This window comes from Cornus florida, unplaced genomic scaffold (genome assembly GCF_030987335.1).
Source record: "Cornus florida cultivar Cherokee Brave unplaced genomic scaffold, ASM3098733v1 CherokeeBrave_3.0.0_Hap2_Chr07, whole genome shotgun sequence".
Lineage (NCBI taxonomy): Eukaryota > Viridiplantae > Streptophyta > Magnoliopsida > Cornales > Cornaceae > Cornus > Cornus florida.
The window spans coordinates 27,115,375-27,135,411 of record NW_026775577.1 but is presented as its reverse complement, the minus strand read 5'-3'; the positions used below and the strand labels follow the sequence as shown (position 1 = coordinate 27,135,411).

Below are 20,037 nucleotides of genomic sequence, written 5' to 3'. Positions count from 1 at the left end.
TATAGATTTTTACAAATCTTTCTAGAAGCTTCCTAACTAACTTCTTGCATTGGGCTAACCTTTTGGGCTTCTCTTGGTTATGGGTCCAATTCCTTTTATCTGAAGTCGGGCTTCCAACACGATTTTCCAGTCCAAGGCTTGACTAGTGAAGACTTGGTTCAGAGCGATTGCTCTTGCCCGACCCGTTTTTTGCAATCTGGATCACGCCCGGCCCAGACCATTTTTGGTGTCTTTAATTCTGAACTAAATTTTTTTTAATTTCAAATCTAAGTCGCCGATTCGATACTTCTAGACATAATTAGAGTGTAAATTAAATTTGTGCATATGAATGAGTACACACACATATACATGCATACGAGTTTATGTATTTATGTAGAAGAAGAGAGAGAGACCAACTTGAAGCTGAAACTCCAAGAAAGTGAGTATAACAGAGGGGATGATGGCTCTTATTCCTGTGCCATCGATTGAGAGAATTGTGATATTTTTTCCAGCAATATTAGTACTTTCAGACCCTAACATTCCCGCCATTTCTCTACGCAATATACTTAGTGTCGATATCTATAATTTTTTTATTCTCTCTCTCATTTATCATATTTATAGCTCATATAAGCTAAGGTGCAAATGTCAAATACGATAACTTACCAAATAAATAAAAAAAATAAAAATAATAATGTGGAATACAATAGGCACATGCAAGAAACATTCTCGTCTAATTTGCAGTCTTCTTTGATCCACCATTCATTCTCATCCGTTGACCTGTCATTAAAAAGAAAAAAAAAAAAAAAAAAAAGAACAGACGTTTGGGACACTTAGACCTGCGATGATTTTGTAATTATTTGTTATGTAATTTAAAATATATTATGAACTAATAAAAAAATAACATAAAATTTTAAAAACATAATTAACAAACGTGTAAAAAAAAAGGGGGTAAATTTTATTTACTTTCTTAAGTTTATCAATATCCTACATAAATCTCTATTGGTTTTCCAGATTCCCCGTACCGTTAGGACACTTGACAAAGACGAACATAATTTGCAAATAGAAAATGCATAGCACAGTTTTGCCATACTAGTGCGGACAGTTTTGCCATACTAGTGCGTGAAATGATGGCAAACATATGATGGACAACATAGTAAAATAACACACTATCGTTGCCAAGTTGAACTACCCGTACTAATAGGGAAGATAAGTGAAATTATGAAACTAAGAGAGACTCTATGTAAAATATTGACAAACCTCCTTTATATATATATAATTATATATATATATATATATATATATATATAAATGATTTTATCCATAATTAATTGAATAAAATGAGTAAAATCTATTATTTATATATATAAATTAATATATGATTTTTTATTTTTTTATTTTTTATATATCCATGACTTATTCATATCTTATTATTCCTATTGAATTGTACATCCTTTCTTCCTTGTATTATTATTATTATTTTAACACATATATAATATAATATCATATATAACAACTTTTACTTTTGTAGCTGACGAGAGAATGAAATGCTGAAACCTTGGATAAAGAGTAAGACATGTTAAAAATAAAATAAAATAAAATAATAATAATAATAATCTTTACTAGATGACAATTACACGTGCCTCTGACTAATTGATACGTACATAGAATATATGTATATACACACAGACGCAAATTACCAAGTACACAGTATTGAATGTCCATCCATAATCAATCTTCAAATAACCTAATTTTAAAAAAATAAGAAAATTAGTAAACCACAAGAGAAATAGTCATTGTAAAATTCATTTAGTGTGGCATTAACACCTATAACATACTTGTTCCTAACAAAATGATCACGCTACCTTCATAAATAAATGTTATACAAAACAACATGAACTGATGTATCTGGCAAAATCACATAGATAAATTATAAAAAACACATATCCTCATCCAAATTGAAAAAATTTATCTTGGAGAGGCAAATCTATATATTATAATATATTTATAAAAATAATACATAGATTATCCGCCACCGGCAAGCCCGGAACTGCTCTGCCAAGCCAATTTATTCTTTTGGGTGGAATGAAGACTCTGAAAGAATCTGGTTTCTTGTGTGTTGTGTGGTGCTAGGGTTAACATTGGGTTAATATCTCAGCACCATCCTTTGTTATTAAGAGGGTATGCTCGAATTGCGCTGACAAGCTCGCGTCCTCTGTAACGACTGTCCAATTATCGTCCCAGATTATGGGATTTATGCTGCCCATTGTCAGCATGGGTTCTGCAACAAAAAAACAAAAAGCATTTTCCGTAAAGAAAACTCAATAATTATTCAAAGACGGCCAAGTAATTAAATTAACCAAATGGTTAAGAGCAGTGAACATGTGCATAAAATTACTCCATACATTTAGTAGTAAGGAGGATGCCAGCAATCACATTTGATGAAACCCTTTCGACTTTTTCATCCTCTATCGTTTCAGACATGAACTCGCACAAAATTTTAATTTTTCATTCATTACAACCACTGTATCTCAAAATCCTAAAAAAAGGATTTCTTAGAACCTACAAACATGGAGAATCCTTTCCCGCGATGATATCCAATACTCATAACAAACTACCGAACCCCATGACTTTTCTACAGCAACCTCATAAAATTTATCCAAGCCAAAATTCAAAATAACATTTAGTTTGAGTTAGTTGAGTTTCAAGTTAAGAACTTGAGACATACGAGCTTTGAGAAACAGATAGTTGGATCTCTAGCAGATATAACTAAATATTCATTAAAAACATTTAGCTTATTGTATGTTTAACAATTTAAATAATAAAGTCAGTTCTAAACCGACATGCATACATAAATTTTACCAAAATAAACTATCAAAGAAGATGAATTATGAGAAAATTATCTGAAGCTGGTGTCAAAATAAAAAAGTTCTAAAGAATTTTTAAGTGTACTGGAGGGAATCATGAAAACTATTAACAAGAGAAGAAGCACCAATAGATGGGTTAAACTTTATTCCAAATTAGCAATTGAGCATTATATGTTGTAAAAACTAGAGCAACTGTCAAAATTCTCGACTCCGCCAGCTCAGGATTAAAAAATGTGCACATATATACTATCCTCAAAATTGATCAGTAATTTCTATGAGTATATTATATGCAAGTGTACATATATATGCATTCGATATACATCTTAAGCAAGTCAATTGCTGAAGGAATTATGGTAAAACGCCGAGAATGAAGATACAATACCAATTGTAAAGGTTTGATTCAACACCATGCGTCCACTTTCGTTGTTCCCTATATAGACAAAAAATGTTTATGTCAAAAACAAGCAATTAAACTCTCAGAAAGGGGGGAAAAGGTGCATGTATTATTAATGTCTTAATGCAGGGGTGTGTGTGTGTGTGTGTGTGTAGAGAGAGAGAGGAGGGGGAGAGGGATTTTTGATTGCATAATTCGAAGTTTTTTCTTTTACCAAGTAATTTAGGTACTGAATCATAAAACCAAAGCTAAGTCTTAACATTTTTTCTCGTGAGAGAGTAGAGAGTGTTTTCAGAGTCCTAAATTTCACATATCTGGACTATCTTTTTTAAATCTAAAATGGAGATATGATGAGATAAGATCCTATAATCAGAAGTAAACTTCCCGCAACTTATATTCGATCTGTTCGCATGGTATAAATAGAATAGATATACAGATGACATCAATCCTATAGCTTGATATAAAACCAAATAACAGAACTGGAACAATGTTGTATATTAAAAGCTCAGAGAATTACTGCAGTGCATAATAACTGGATCAGAATGAAAAACGCGGCCCACTCCATGGCCAACAAACTGTTCTACAACACCATAACCGTGTTTATCTGCATGGTCACTTCAAAAGAAAAAAATTAATTTGGAGCAGGTATAAAACACATATTCAATTATTCATACAGCAAGTTACGAATCCCAATAATCATTGCTCAAAATAAGTTATGTGAACATCAGGTTACATATTTCCTAACATCGAACGAACAACTTAGAAGGATTTTCCTGCACCATGCAGTGACAACTGGATATCGCAAATAAGAAAAACAAAGTTCTAGGGCAGAACCATAAGAATGTTGTAGTGGGCTAAGACACAATATTAACTAGTACTAGAAACTAGTTCGCCAAGTAACCCCTTGATGTTACCAGCAATCAGAAAGACAAACTAAACCAAAACTATCAATCTATCAAGAAGGGGGGAAAATCCAAATCAAGGGCATTGGTTACAGGAAAAAATTGTCAAGAAGGGTATTATAATTTTCTTAATCATTTTAGTAGGAAAAGAACTCTAGAATCAATCAAAGGAGACAAACGAGAACTACAGAACAAAAACAAAGGCTTTAGCAGATGCCTTACTGTATTGTTTTGCCAATTTTCTTGTACTCCACTCCTGGTGCACATATTGATATTGCCTTGTATAAGCTTTCTTTAGTTACCTAAAGCATTAAGACAGAATATCATTCTCGTGGAGCACAAGTAAGCTTCACAAATGAGTCATAAATGAACCATGAAGGGAACGGTGACTAGAAAAGGTCAAAGAAAACAAATAAATAAATAAGGAGCTCATAGCATCATCCTAAGTAATTTTTGTGCTCAGCAAACAACATTTAACTTCTCAATATAGATCTTAGCATCTACAAATCCTAAAGCATCAATGTCCAACCAATCTAAGGTCATTGACTTATTGCAAATGTTTTATAATGTCACTTTATAAGCAGCTCCCTGATACAGCTAAAATTCAAATACTTCTTTGTTGTTACTTTTAGGTGTCCTCAACTAGGAAATTGTCTTAATAGGTAAATTTTTTTGCAGCACCCCTTGCCATCAGAATTTATCAAAATTGTCTTTAATCATTATCCTTATTTTATATTCTTTTGCAGCATCCCTTCCCATCCTGACTTGATCATTAGGTATTCTTTCTTACTCCAACTCAGGAATACACAGAAACAGTCACAGTGATAAAGGTTCTGGGCTGAGTAATCCAAACCTATACTCATGCTTATATAGTTTACTTTAGGTAGAGTAAAGTTAGGATTGATTAGATTCAGGCTTGGTATGTCAAACAAAGATGCTGTAAAATCATTGACGACAAATTGCATTAAATAGAGTTATTTTATATGAGATTTTCAAGACACCATCCTTTAAAAAGAAAATGAAAGAGAAAATTTAGACTATGGACACAGCAATGAGGTGTCCAATATGGAAAAAGTAGTAGAATTAAGCATATTTTAAGCTTTGTTACACTTAGTTAACCACAAATTCAGACTTCATAGCACTTAAAATGATATTAAAGAGATCTTTTAATGCCATTTGCAAGGATATTAAGATCCTTAAAGTTTGGTTCCCAGAAGTAAACTTCAATTACTGAAACAAACCCGAGCTGAGTTAAGCCCCAACTTAGCAACTCAAGGTTGTCACTTAAGTAAATCCAAATCTAAGCATCCTAATCCCCAAGCTCATTCGAGACCACTGCTTTGCTCATTTAAATCCCTAAAGATAACAATGACCGTTGCTTTACGCAGGAGATAAGTAAATTATATTTCAATAACACATCATTTGCAAATAGTCAGACTATGTTAGATGGTTGTTTCTAAATGTGGGAAGTATCCATGTCAAAAAAATATGGCATGGGTATGGGAATCGGGACAAAACATGTGCAACATGTTTGATCAGTTATGCAACCAGAAGCATACCTGTACAAAGTTTTTGGTTGCGTCATCGACGTCTCCACAAAAGAATGTTGCTGATGTATCACCATGATAACCCTGTATATTAAACAGTTTACATAACTACAATACTAAAACTCAAACATGCCACAACACAGAATTTTAATTCATCAACACTTTTAAATGAAAATATTAAGGGGAAAAAAGTATTTATTAAATTTATGAAATCAACTAGAGCAATAAACTCTTGTTATTGCACAAAAGAACATTCACCATGGACAGCATAAAGTAAAAAACATCACTTGCTGCAAAATCATTCTTTAATGTTCTATGATATCCTTTGATGTAATTCACCGTTTAGAACGACAAATATAAAAGTTTCCTAATTGTTCTATGATATCCTTTGATGTTCTAATACAGGGGAATAACCGAGAGAAACAAAATCCTTCCCACTCTCTCTCTCTCTCTCTCTCTCATATTGAGGGAGGGGGTGAGGATGGGGGTAATTAACTGACTTAACTGAAATTCTATGCAAGGGAGATTAGTTTTTCCAATGCATGTCATAAATGCTCCAAAATACGTAAGAAAGAGTTAACAAATCCTTACTAAAGCACGCTAATTACTTCAACGAATTAATGAACACAATAATAGTCACCACCTGCTGAAAAATTGACACACCCGATATTTTGCTTATTGGATTGTCAAAGCTGGCTAGTGATTAGCAATTTAGCAGTTGGCCGGATCAGTAGGTAAAGAGTGTTTAAGCTCCATGGAAGATTTAAATCCATGTCTGTCGACTTTACAACCAGAACTGATACCGTCTTCAAGATCACTTTGCATAGATATCAGACATTGTTTATACACTAAAAATGAGGTGAGTGGATCTATTCTTAGTTCATCAGAAAGTAATGGTTCATCAAAAAGTAACCCCAACTTGAGAATTAAGTCCCAATATTCATGAACAAATTTATGACATTACCCAAGCACAAAAACTACCAGAACCATAATAATAGAATTATATCACTTGATCAACAATTAAAAAAAAAAAAAAAAGAAAGAAAGAAAAGAAACAGTTTTTCAACTAAATATAATTTCAAGAATATCCCCAAGTTATTTCAATCTAGAACCAAAGTTTCCTTTCCATTTTCTCATAAAAAATTCATGTGCTCAAAACAAGAACAACCAATTTTTCTTGTTTTCTTTTTCCTCATTTATTTAGGTGAGTGGTAAATGGAGATAACACCAAACAATGAGAATTATAATTGCTTACATTTAGATAAACGGTAACATCAATATTGATTATATCACCATCCTGCAAATGACAACATGTATAAATAAGTTTTGATTTATTAATATGATTGGCGTCATAGGATAAAGTAATTCAAGTACTTCAATTAGACAAACCTCAAGTGCACGGGAGTCTGGGATTCCATGGCAAATGCATTCATTCACCGATGTGCACACACTCTTCGGGAATCCACCATAGCCAAGAGGTGAAGGATATGCTCCATTGTCAATAATCATTTGGTGAACAGCTTGATCAATTTCATCTGTCATTATGCCTGGCTGCCAGTGGAAGCAAGAATTAGAATTTAGCAACTCCAGATGAAGTGAATTGCCTGTCTCTTTATTCACTTATGCATGCACATACCAATCCTTTTTTCTTGTTCCTTGGCTCAAACAACTACCAAATCAATGTAAAGCTAGACTGCAACAGCAAAATCATATCATGCATGCTGTTGAACCACTAGTAAAATACATTTCCGACAGCCAAGAGGATAACTGAGAAGACCAGTCAAGGAAAAGAAGTACCAACTTTCAGAAATCTAATTTACCCTATCCAACTCCTATGAAGCCATAAAAAACATAGGCTAATCTAAGCAAAACAACAAACTAACAGAAAGTTCTCCCCAAAAGTTTATTAGAATGCAAAATATGTGGTAGAATGGCTACGTGATGATTTTAATTATAATAAAACTAAACAATATAATTGAAAGTAAATCATCTTAGAAGACCGGATGAGAAAGGAAATCAAAATGTCACCTTGACTAAAGTCCCAGCATATTCAAGAACTTGCGCAGCAAGTCTTCCAGAAGCTCTCATGCACTCTATCCCCTTCTCATCATGCACCTCTACTCCACTCGTAATTCCAGGTGGTTTCCGAGATTTGACATAAGGAGGCTTTGTTATGTTATCTGGAACAGATCGATGAGGGGACAATTTTCCCGGCCTTAGACGTTTACGCTTGGTGTTTGGGAGTTCATCTAGATTTCTGCTATTTTGAATTGAAAATCAGCTCTCAGAAACACACCCAAAACAGATAAGAATACAATGGGCTGAAAATCAAGAAGCTAGTAGAATTCCACAGATAAGATGATTTAATGTACACCCCTTGAACGAAAACAAAATCAACCAAAAATAATTTGTGTGACTTTCATAACATCTGTCATAATTTGTATACAACAGATGACTCTTGGTACAAAAACAAGCAACCATTTCTTTTTATCATGAGCATCTTTCCCATTTAAATTGTAGCGCAAGGGCTAGGTATTAGATCAGAATAAAGAGCCAATTCATATGTAAAATCTGAGTCAATGACCAACAACCAACTCCTGACAGTTTGATCGACAACTTTACTTTTGTTGAACAAAAGATACATACTCAATCAAGCAGAGTGGCTTACCAATTTACATGGCATTTGAGCGCCCCATGGAAACTTAACCAATTCATCCTCAAGGAATCTATGGATGTAACTGTAGGCTCCGATATAGAGTTAGCTCAAGGCCGTGATCTAGACCTAGAGGAAGGGGGGTAAATAGGTCTTGTTTGCTTAATTAATTAAATTTTGCTACTTTTTGAATTTAAACAAATATAACTAATCTTCAAAGATTAACCAACTAAAAAATAAGTAAGTAAATATACTCATCATAATTGAAAGAATGTAAATGCATAAATATAAAGCAATCAATCAATCACGTGAACATGCAGATTTTTACATAGAAATTCCATGGGAAATAACCACGGGACCTAATCCAGACAAACCGAATTCACTATGAGAAAGAAGTATATAACTAAGTTACCCAGATTCCCAAAGACTAGAAACTCTCCACTCAAGTCCTTGCCACTATCAACCAATAGATCCGCTCCTCACGCAATCCACTTCTCCTTCAACACTTCAATCTCCATGACTGGTATCTAAGCTTATGTTCATTACATAATTAAACTTTAACATTGATTACTCCATTAACACCAAAATCAGATGATCAACACTCACAATCTAGAGTGCAATGATAATGTATGAAAGAAACAAAATCTAGCAATAAGAATGTCCTAGAATGCACTCAATATGCTCAAAATCTCTATGTCTTGGGTATGAATAAGCTTGCCATATTTTCTAGCCTCATAAATCTTTATATAGAGATTAGGTTTAAAAGAGATCTTGTTTTGTTTAAAAACTGAATTTTGCGAGTCTTGCTTGGTGGAGACAAGTGTCAATGCCAGTGGTTTCCGATTGGTCATCGATTGATCAATCTGACTTATCCTTTATAAGAATAGGATTGAAAGTTTTAAAAACACTTTTATGCATTTCAAAAAGGAATTTTATGCATTAAAACACGAAATCTAAAAAAAACCTAATTGAATGAACGAATATGAACATGAAACCTAATTAGTCAGTGCATAACTGAGAGTTGTAATTACCTTATTGCCCTTTAATGTAGCTTTGACTTCCAATTCTGGCCTTGGATTAAGGTAACACAACTACACCAACTTTTAAAAATTCCAATCACAAGCTAAATTAAAGATACAAATTCCAAGTTTTGAATGAAAATTTCTGACATAATTCCTCTTGACTTGACAATTCTTTTCAAAATATGACTCCAAATGAATATAATTTGCATTTGTAGAATTTAAAAGTGCAACTATTTTTTCTTAGCATTAGTTTCAAATAAGGGCATTTTAGAATATCAAACAAGATTTTTTGATTATTCTCGATATCAAATTACCAACCTTTGTAATTAAATAATAAGTTATTACAACAGAAAAGTTCCACAAATATTCAAAATTGCACTAATCAATGTGTCCATCTTTAATCCTTTCTTAGGCAAAATCAAGAAGTTAAAGTTTAAGAATAAACTTGTTGCACGCACTGTTGTCAACTGGGCCATTCCATGAGGATTGTCATGACTGACTTGCTCACACCATAACTTTATTCTAAAGGGCAAGCCTGTTACTTTATTCTCCTCTATTCAGATTCCACCAACCTTTATACCGATTAACCACATTTTTTTCTTGTTAACCTTGATAACAGATAACCCAGAAGGCATCATATCTATAATTCATTCCAAAGTCCCCCTTTTAAAAACGACATTCTTCTCTTGGTACTCACCATTCAACATGAAATAATCTGAAGATCTTACTATTATTTTTTCCTCAAATGCAGTCAAATTGGGTAAAATATATCACATATTACCAACATATTTTATATATTTTTTTCTACACTTGTATGGAGGAGTGGATAGGAGAAGGATTGTAAATGTCTATATCATTAGCATCAACAATAGAGATAAAAGAACTTCTGTAAAAGTAATAAGGGAAAATTACAAAGGTTTCCTTCTATAAGACCCATCAAGTCCTATCAATGAACAAACTTACTATTACTTTATTCATTGATAGGACTTAGTGGTCTTACAGAAGGAAAAATAGGACTCCTTTGTAATTTTTCCAAGTAAGAATGTCATTTACCTTATATATTGCGTCAGAACTTTCAGAATTGCTTAATGAAGCAAGCAGAAGGGAAGCAGTGATATGAAAGTCATTACTTTAACTGATGTAACATATTATATCTCTACTGTGACCTTGGCCAATTCGGTTGACACAAATTTAAGGCAATGATAATATGAGAAAAGCATGATATCATAACACCAGAAGAGCAACATTGCACACAAATGCACTGATTCTGAATATACCTTCTATTGAATAAGAGATCAGTTAAGCCAGAAAATGTTTTTGATGACTGCATACACACGTGTTTGCTTCCTGTGCAGAAAATGGAAAACAAGTCAAAATATAACTATAGTTATAAATATTTTGCAAGCCTCTAAAAGTCAAATCATGTGTCACTCCATAAACTAACAGCTGATAGCATTAAGAGGTTTTTATTAACTAACAGATTATAAGGAGTTTATAACCGGCATCAATGGCAAGAAGGTCCAAGTTTGGCATGCCATGTCAGATTTTAATTGGAAGGTACATCAGTTCCAATAATCCAAGGATGAGTTTCTCTAATTTTCATAATCTTCTAGGCAAGTGTAGGCAGAATGCATAACAAGTAGTTATTTTCAAAATTGTAAACATATGAGGCTCATGAGTAAATCAGCAATTTTGATTTTAGCAATTTTATTGCCCACCAGGGGAAAATTTTCCATTTAATGAGGATATGGGGACCTCACCAGTCAGGTTAATAGTTAAGGTGAATTTTGATGCTATATTATAAAATTTTCATCATATTACTAATGATGTAAAAATTATAAACTTTTTTTTTTTTTTTTTGATAAGTGATGTAAAAATTATAAATTTAATGACAAATTTTGGTGCACTCAACATTATCATTAGGTTACCATCAAGCATTTCCATGACCATGAGTGGTATCTCCTCCACTTTCCAAAAAGGAGTTTGACGGTTCAAATCCAAAATGCAACAAAGTGGATCTGAAAGTAATACCTGCCAACCAAAAATTATTGTTGATAAAGGTTTTTTGTGAGATGAGGAGATTATTCCACGTAGATCAAGAATGCTGAGATCGGTATCCAAGGGGGGATCTAAGCAACACAAGGGATTCTCTTTTGGCAAAGATTAAGAGAGGGAAAGCAATCATTAATACCCCGGGGAACTCGAGCTCGAGAATAGTTGAGTCAGTTGTTGTATTCGGTCCTTTTTTAATGACTGATTAATGCTCCTATTTATACTACTTGTCCCTCCGGTCAATGACTTCTAGTCACGTGGATAGTTCCTCTTTTGCCCATAGGTTTAATGACCTTACCTCCTGACAGATGGGACATTGGTAGGTAGCCCGAGGCGACCCGTGTCTTAGTTCGAGGAGGTAATGATGTCCCGCATTTAATGCTGGTCATGTCAAAGGGTCAGCGCATTTAATGCGTCGTCTGTCTCTTACTTGGAGCTCGACCTTGGGTATTAACAATCCTCTCCCCCTTGTGCTAACCTCGAAGCGAACCTTGAAGCGAGGCGACTCCTTAGATCCCAGCCGCCTGTCCACTATTCCTCAGAATCCTGAGGCCAGAGATGAGGAAGAGGGCTCCCTTGGGGTTCTGCCTTCTAGACCCCTGAGGCTCCGTCCCGGCTCCGCACCCAAAGCCCTTCAACCAAGGGGACTCGAGGTGGGAGAAGTTTGGGTGGAAGAAGTTCAAGCACAAAAAATGAAAACGTTGACAGAACTAAAATTAGACCTTCAATAGAAATAATTTGAGTAGACTCATTTCTCATATAAAGTTTACATTCTTTAGATTTAAAGACATGGTACACTTGTTATTATGTTCGGAAAAGCCGACACATAAGCTACTGTTTTAATTTATATTGCTTTAAATCATTACCTAATTCAAACCAAACTCAATCCGTCACAAGTTACAACATTCTCTCCCTCAACACTACCTATAAAAAGTCACATCACCCAAACAAAGCCTTAAACTTATCTCCCCATACGCAAAGCAAATTCAACATTATTCCGTCCAAGACACCAAAGTGGTGAATTTGCGGGATTTGGTTACCAAACCAATCCAACTAAAGTAGTGAATACTAACTGTTCTTATGTCAACAAACTCACCACCAATTCTCCATAAACAGTCATAGACCCTAAGCCTTCTTAAAACTAAAATTCACTCACCACTGTAACTCCTTCGCAATATAACTCGTACCCCTATAACGGAAATCACTTGTAAGGCCAAACCCAACAAGCATTTTCCATTTTATTTCAGCAGTGAAATTATACAAGTCATGGACTCAATTTGCACAAGCTAGGGTTATTTGTTTGAATGGCTCTGGTGAGTGAACTTATTGAAAAATATTTACTGGAGACCAGATCAGAACTATACACACTGTTACACATAAACAAGGTTCTACCACTATGTTCATCTGACAAATAAGATTCTTCATCTGGGTACTATTGTATTAAACAATTTAACAAGGCATTAAAAATAGTGAAAGAAAACAGTCACTGGGTACAGATAATTTCTTTTAAATTATTAACAAGGGAAGAGCTTGATCATATATAACAATCATGTGTGTGTGTGTGTGTATAGAGGAATAAAGAAAGTGGAGGAAGGACCTGGATTATAGCGGAAGAGTCGAAAAAGAGGGGCTCTTGAGTGAATCAAGCGGCAGTCACCGATAAAGGAAGAGAGAATACGGGGTTGAAGAGATGAACCGCCCACCATTTTTTCCCACGAGCAGTTGCTTCCTTCGCTTACTTCCTCTTTATCCGTTGCTTCGCATAAATAAAAGACAAATCCCTCGCCCTTTTTTTTATCTTTCTTTTTCTATTATTTTTTTATTTTATATATATTATTATTATTATTATTATTAACCCGCTAAATAATGTCTCAACAGGGAAAAAAATTTTAGAAAAAAATGTCTCAATAAAGTGTCCACTGGAGAAAAACCTTCTTGCTCTCAGCGCAGCATCCCACCTCCACTAATAAAAAATGGGTCCCACTACTGGTATTAGTGAGGTGGCATGATGCATCGGGAAGTATTTAGAGTACCCATTTTCTAGAACATTGCACACTGTTATGTAGGTATATATATCAAAATGACAAAAAATATGGATATAATAGAGGGGGAAAAAAAAAATATGGGCCTTTCTCCTTAGAGGATTACCAAAGAGTGTAACTGTATATAGGGCTGCAAGTGAATTGAGCTGTTCATAAATAACTTGGATTCGACTAGGACTTGTTTGTTAAATAAATGAGTCGAGTTTGAAATTAATTTCTAAGCTTGTTTAGTAAACGAGCCGATCCCAAGCAATGATGGGCTCGGCTCATGTAAGCTTGTGAACATGAATTCATGTAAACTCGTTTATATTTATGAATATGAGCTTATGTAAGCTCGTTTATATTCATAAACTGTAGGCTCGTCATAGGGTTCGTTTACATTTATTTTTTATTTTTTAATAAAATTCTTTAATTTTTGAAAGTATAACATAAATATAAAATAATTTACTAAATCAGCTTGAACAAATTTTGACTATAAATTTAATTTATTTTCTTAAATGAGCCGAACCCAAGCTCAATTTTTTGAGCTCGTCATGAGCTCGAGCCAAACTATAAGCAAACGAGCCCGAGCCCAAGCAACATAAGGCTCGATTCGACTCGGTTTATTTGCAGCCCTAATTGCATATAAATACGTTCATGAATAGATATTTGTGAAATTAATAGTTGTAATTTAGTTGGTATTTAATGGGAAAACATTTTGATGCAACAAATTATTATTATTATTTAATGTTGATTTAATGAAATTCAATGTCGTCATTATATGTAAGTGTTTTTTCTCTCCTCAAAAGCGATCATTTTTGTAAAGAAAAATGATTCTTGCATCAAATAGTTGCAGGAAATTGTTAGACCTACTTTTTTTTAATTGATCGATAATTAAAAATTATTCGATTAGACAATTTACTGTAAACGTATGGTGTGAGTATCACTACTCCTTTGTAAAAGGTTATCCATTTTTATTTATTTATTTGTGAAATTCCAATATTTGTTTGTAGTAGCTTCTACTACTACATTATCCACTCATATTAATCCACATCCTAAATTAATTGGGCATATTATTTTTTTTTTGAACCAAATTAAGAAGAGAGGGAGATTTTAAATGGGGGTATATTTGAAAAGTTAGGCGCCCTGCCAACTAGGTCATAATGCACTTATTTTTGTCATGCAGTGATTGATAAGTCAAAACTTTGGTCCGGGTACCCGCTAAACTGATTGGAGATATTGGGCTTTAGGTTTAACAGCACAGGTCCAAGTTAGAGATGGGCTTCTGCACATTTATTGATCCTCTAAACCTTGGTGGATCTATAACACGGGTCACTTTTACGTGACTTTGTGTGATTTGTTTGATTGAGAGCTGCTATTCAAACGGGTTAAAAGCTCAACCAAGCCCAACCTGAACTTGTTTGACTAGAGTTGGTGGAAGGAATTAGCTGGATTAGATTCAATTGGTCAAGGTTATTTTTGAGGTTAAATGATAAATTAATATTAATAATAATAATCCTCTAACATTAGGTTAACTTCATTTCAACTTCAACCACCCACTCAATATAATTTGAACCCTTGTGCAAAAAGATATTCTCGAGTTTACTTCTATAAGTCCAACCTCTTAGATGGTGAGTATTTTCGGTTGTCTTCGTGCCTCAAGAGATAACCAAAAATGCTCACCATTTAGCAGGTTAGACTTTTAAGAGTAAACTTTGAGAAAATTAACTATTTTTTATGTCTAATACATATTCGTCAATTTATATATCTCTTTTGAAATTAAGATGAATGTTGCTGGCACTCTGTAGGTACAAGACCAAATCAAAATGACATATGAGAGGGGGGGAAAAAAAAGAGAGTGTAGGAAAATTACAATTCTTAATTTGATTTTATATTATGGAGCAATGTATCTTTAAAAAACTCTGCATGCCAATTTTTTTAAATAATTTAACTTATTTTTTTCATTAACAAGAAACACACACTCACCTATCAATTGGATCATATTCTATTCACGTTACAGACAAGTTTGAGAGTAAAAGACTTCATTCTACTTGGAATCTATGCCCTTTTAGTTGAAAATATATACACTAATACATACTGTATTTTACTACTTGCATTTTTGTTCTTTTCATATTCTTTCTAAAGAAATGAAATTGTAATTTGAAAAACAAATAAGGAACTTAAAAGTTGAAGAAAAGATGGTGTACTCTTTCTAAAAACATAAGAAGGTCTGACCTACCAAAATAGGCTCGCCAAAAAGGGTGATTGACGAGCGCGGATACGTGAATCGGTGTCTTTTGTTCCTTGATTGGTTGTTGCTTCAGAATCGCCACATTGGATCGGGTCTTCTACTTGTGTCAATCGCTGAGTCTAGACGATATAAACGCTCTCTCTCCAAATTAGAAGGTTAAGTAAAGTATTCAGTAGTTAAGTCGGGTTGTAAAGAAAAGGAAAAAATGAAATGATTTGAGATAACGAGAAATGTATGATAGAACTATATAAATTCAAGCTTTGCAGCTGTCAAACAATTTATTGAACAATTGAAATTTAGATCATTACTCATACAATACAAGGCAGTTAAAAATAAAAAAAAATAAAATAAAATCTTGCATTTAACACAATTGCTCTTCAAATACAACCATACAGTACAGTAAATCCAAGTGTAGAACATATTCAGATGTAAATTTGTGATTTATTGTCACAAACATTGTTGAACTGTGCATTAGCGGTTAGATGGGCCCAAATCCACTACGAGTAGATGGTCCGTCGTTTTCAAGGTCCAAAGTCTGGAGTCTCCACAAATTTTGGAAGCGTATGTTTTACCATGAGTTAAACAAATATGGCTCAGTCGACCCCTATTATTTGGGCCGAGAAACATCATGTGGGCCCATTCTGCCCTAAACATTGTAAATACTCTGACGTGATAGGGTGGTGGATGACGTGTCATAAGTTATACCCCACGCTTTGATACTCTGCGATCATGATTGATAACGACGCGCACGTTCGGTTGTCTAATGATCGCCAACGGCCGCCAGTGGGCCGTATATTTTTTTATTGTTCGAGATAAGTATATATTGTCGGCCCATTACAATTTACCACACAAGTAAATGTTAGTTCTCGCTGTTCAAAAAAAAAAAAAAAAATGTTAGTTCTTACACTACTTAGTGATAATTTTATTTAAATTTTTATTTATCATAATGTTTGGAAACATATATTCTTTTCTTCTCAAATTTTTTTTTTTTATTCTTAAAGTTGGATGATTACGTACGTATATCTAATTGTGTGTACATGTGAGTAATTTGAACAGTTGTGTTACAACGGGCATGCCCATGGGATTCCGATCCCATATAATAGACTAATTAAGCTAATTTAGATATTTTAATTTTAATTTTTATTACATTTACAATTTATATTAAAACTTCATTTATGTAGTGTTTTATCAATATATTGTCTTATTGCTTAATGGTATCTCTTCTATTTTTTAAAATAGATGGCGAAGGCAAGTGACTGATCCATTATAAGTGATATTAGAGCGGATATAATCTTTGATCAGGTCACATTAATTGCCCACCCGAATGGAGTTCGAGTTTGAGTTATTACCAAGTCCTCTCGTAGTTAGAGGGGACGAGTACGAATAATAGGTAGCAATGAAGGCATTTTCGAGTTCAAAGGAAGAATGGAGTTGTTTTAGACTAAATTCATGTAAAGTGCTTTCGACTTCCGGCAAGGAAGAATGGAGTTGCTTAATTTGGACTCAACGGCGAGTATTGTTGGAAATAATTACGACGATCACTTCAACCCATTATTAAACTTCTGATCAAGGCTCCACAAAAATAATATAGTCAGCAACAATTTGAACATTTGACACCGAGTTTTAAACAACAATCTGAATAACTCTAGACACGTAACTAACTAGGGTTAAGATAAAATTCACATATAGGTTACAAAGAGTGTCTATTGTTGTAAGCAGTTGAACATTGCATAGTTAATTATAACTCAAAATATTTGTAACCAAGGTTTGCAGTGGTGGTATCGGTCACGTTACAACGGACTCGGGTAAGTATTGGTATTACATAACGGTATTGGTTATAGCAGATGTTAATTTTTTGGAAACTTATAACCAAAATGCACCAATACACGATTTTTCTAAACATAATTCGATAAATATGAATTTTTGATAAATTTTGCTTAATTTTATTGAACTTTTAAAGACCATCTAACAAAAACAATTACTATTAATAAATTTTAAATTGATGTTATTATTAAAATTACTTTGTATTATAATTTTTATTAAATTAATAAAATTAAAATAAATTTAAGTTTGAAATAAATGACTAACCATATTATTGAACATGCAATTTATTTCCAAAATTAATGTCAATATTTTTTAGAAATTAGAATAGTACCTAATTCACCACCAAAATAATGTGTTGGTGGATTTTTATTTATTTTTTTCTGTTTTTGTAGCTCATTTTTTTTTATACAATATTGCCTTCAAAATTGATGCCTCTATTTGACTCATTTCAAAGTTTAGAACATTGAAGCAATAAGTCATTGGTAGATTAAATATACTTGTTAGAGCTTCATAATTAAACGTTAGTCGTGGTCCATAGTTAAATTTCTCTCGCAAGAAATTAAGAACCCAGATTAGGAGAGAGAATATGCACACAATACATGAGTTGGTTCACATATTTATAACTTGGAATATGACGCTCCAGAATGATTATGTGTTTGAATTCAAACACCATTTATAAATTGGAATGTGACGTTCCAAAATGATTATGAACGTTGCACAATGATTACGTGTTTTCGCTTTTAAATTCAAGCATCAACTATATATAATTATAATGAGAAGCTTGTCACTCAAGTATAGAAACTTTACTATTAGGATTTTGAATTCAATTTGTTATTCAATTTAATTTGAATGTCTTTTCAAATCTTCATTCCTCATCGGTGGTGAGTAGACAAATATTATCGTTCATTTAAATTCTATATGCATATTTTAAAATTTAGATTCAAATATGAATCTTAACGGCCTATAAACATAACTCAATATCTTGTATGTAATGCACTTATAAACTAAACAAGCTTGTTTTGATTGGATCTCAGCTTATACATTTTTTTTTTTTTTTCTTGCCAAAAGCACCACCACCGAAACAAAGAATTAGCTAGAAATCTCTGACGCATCCCGAGAAGCCAAATCTATGATATGAAGAGGCACGGATGGGAGAATGCAATTTGAATCCGTAGGACCTTGAGATAAAGCTGCAAGAGCATGAACAACTCTATTTTTAGTTCTCCGAACAAGAGAAACTTCAGCTAAAGGAAACATCTTTAACGCTAGTTTAATATCATAAATAATCGTTGCAACTTCGACAGCAACACATCCCCCAGCGTCCACAATCAGGTTTGCATCTGATTCAAAGCACGCATTAAGAAAATGGAGCGAGTTAGTCCAGTAAATGGCACGTTATAGACAAACAATTTCACCTTATAATCATTATTTCTTATTTATTTGTATGACAAATGCATCAACTTGCAACAAGTTTTTTTTTTTATCGGGATTTGAACATTCCACGTTTTGGATAAAAATTAAAAGAGGAAGAATTACCTGAAGCTAAAATTGCTAAATACCTAGGTGAGAAAATCCAAACCAGACAAAATATCTAGTCCGAGTCATTTTGAATTTTTGCTGCCAACATCCTTTTATTGTAATTTCTACGGAGTACATCCAATTTAATAGAGCTTTTTTACCTTTCAAAGAATAATAATAATAATAATAATAGAGTGATAAAAATTAAAAATTCCTGCACCCTATTGGAAAGAGTAATTCAACCATGAAAGTCCTTAGGATTACAAACTGAGTGTTAGTTCAACAATGAAATATGTTTGGCTTTACAACATGTAACCATTTTATTTTTTATTTTATTTTTTTTATGTATTACGGGGGCATTATTCAGTGGCTAGTTGTTAGAGTGCCCAGTTCTCCTAACGATTGTGCCCGTGTTTGAGTCCCCATTCTCTTGTAGATTTTATAAATAATAGGGACCTCCCATTTAGTTTCATGTATGACACTCACCTCTCTTCTGGTTAACACTAACCTTTCCTGCCATAAAATTCGACGTTCTTGTCTATTCATGTCATGTTCAAAAGTTACTTATAACCTCATAATGTCATTATAAAGCTTGAAAATGTCATTTTGTCCATATATTAGTCTAATAGAATTACAATGTGAATATTTGTCATTTAACACATTCGGGTAAAGTCAACACTGATAAGGGAGATCAGAGTTATCTTCTAAAACTATAGAAGAGGTCTCTATTATTTAACCAATCTATGAGAGCATTTGGGAGATATTATCCACCCCATCCTTAAATAGTCACAAACGCGTTGCCTTTGTTGGGGGCTCGAATCCTTCCCTTCTTTTTTATGGACCGGGAAGTTATACCATTGTGCTAATGTTAGGAACAATTATGTCATTTCACTACAACTACAGTGCATTTGTGAAGGATGATGTCACTCTTTAAAGGGAGATTTTGCCTCTGATTATGGATAAAGTGTGGTCTATGGAAGGATTCAAGAAATGTAATCAATGGTTACAAA

General features: G+C 33.4%; 1 protein-coding gene across 1 annotated transcript; it reads right to left on the bottom strand.

Annotated features, from left to right (window-relative positions):
* Positions 1–1,746: 1,746 nt before the first annotated feature.
* Positions 1,747–13,194, bottom strand: LOC132266883 (methionine aminopeptidase 1D, chloroplastic/mitochondrial). The gene is made up of 10 exons (XM_059767893.1): positions 13,011–13,194; positions 10,639–10,708; positions 7,715–7,943; positions 7,076–7,237; positions 6,942–6,983; positions 5,699–5,770; positions 4,362–4,441; positions 3,755–3,852; positions 3,226–3,273; positions 1,747–2,257 (listed from the first exon to the last, which is right to left on the bottom strand). Exons 1-10 carry the CDS (start codon positions 13,117–13,119, stop codon positions 2,112–2,114), a joined length of 1,056 nt encoding a protein of 351 aa, XP_059623876.1. The 5' UTR covers positions 13,120–13,194; the 3' UTR covers positions 1,747–2,111.
* Between the last annotated feature and the right edge of the window lie 6,843 nt (positions 13,195–20,037).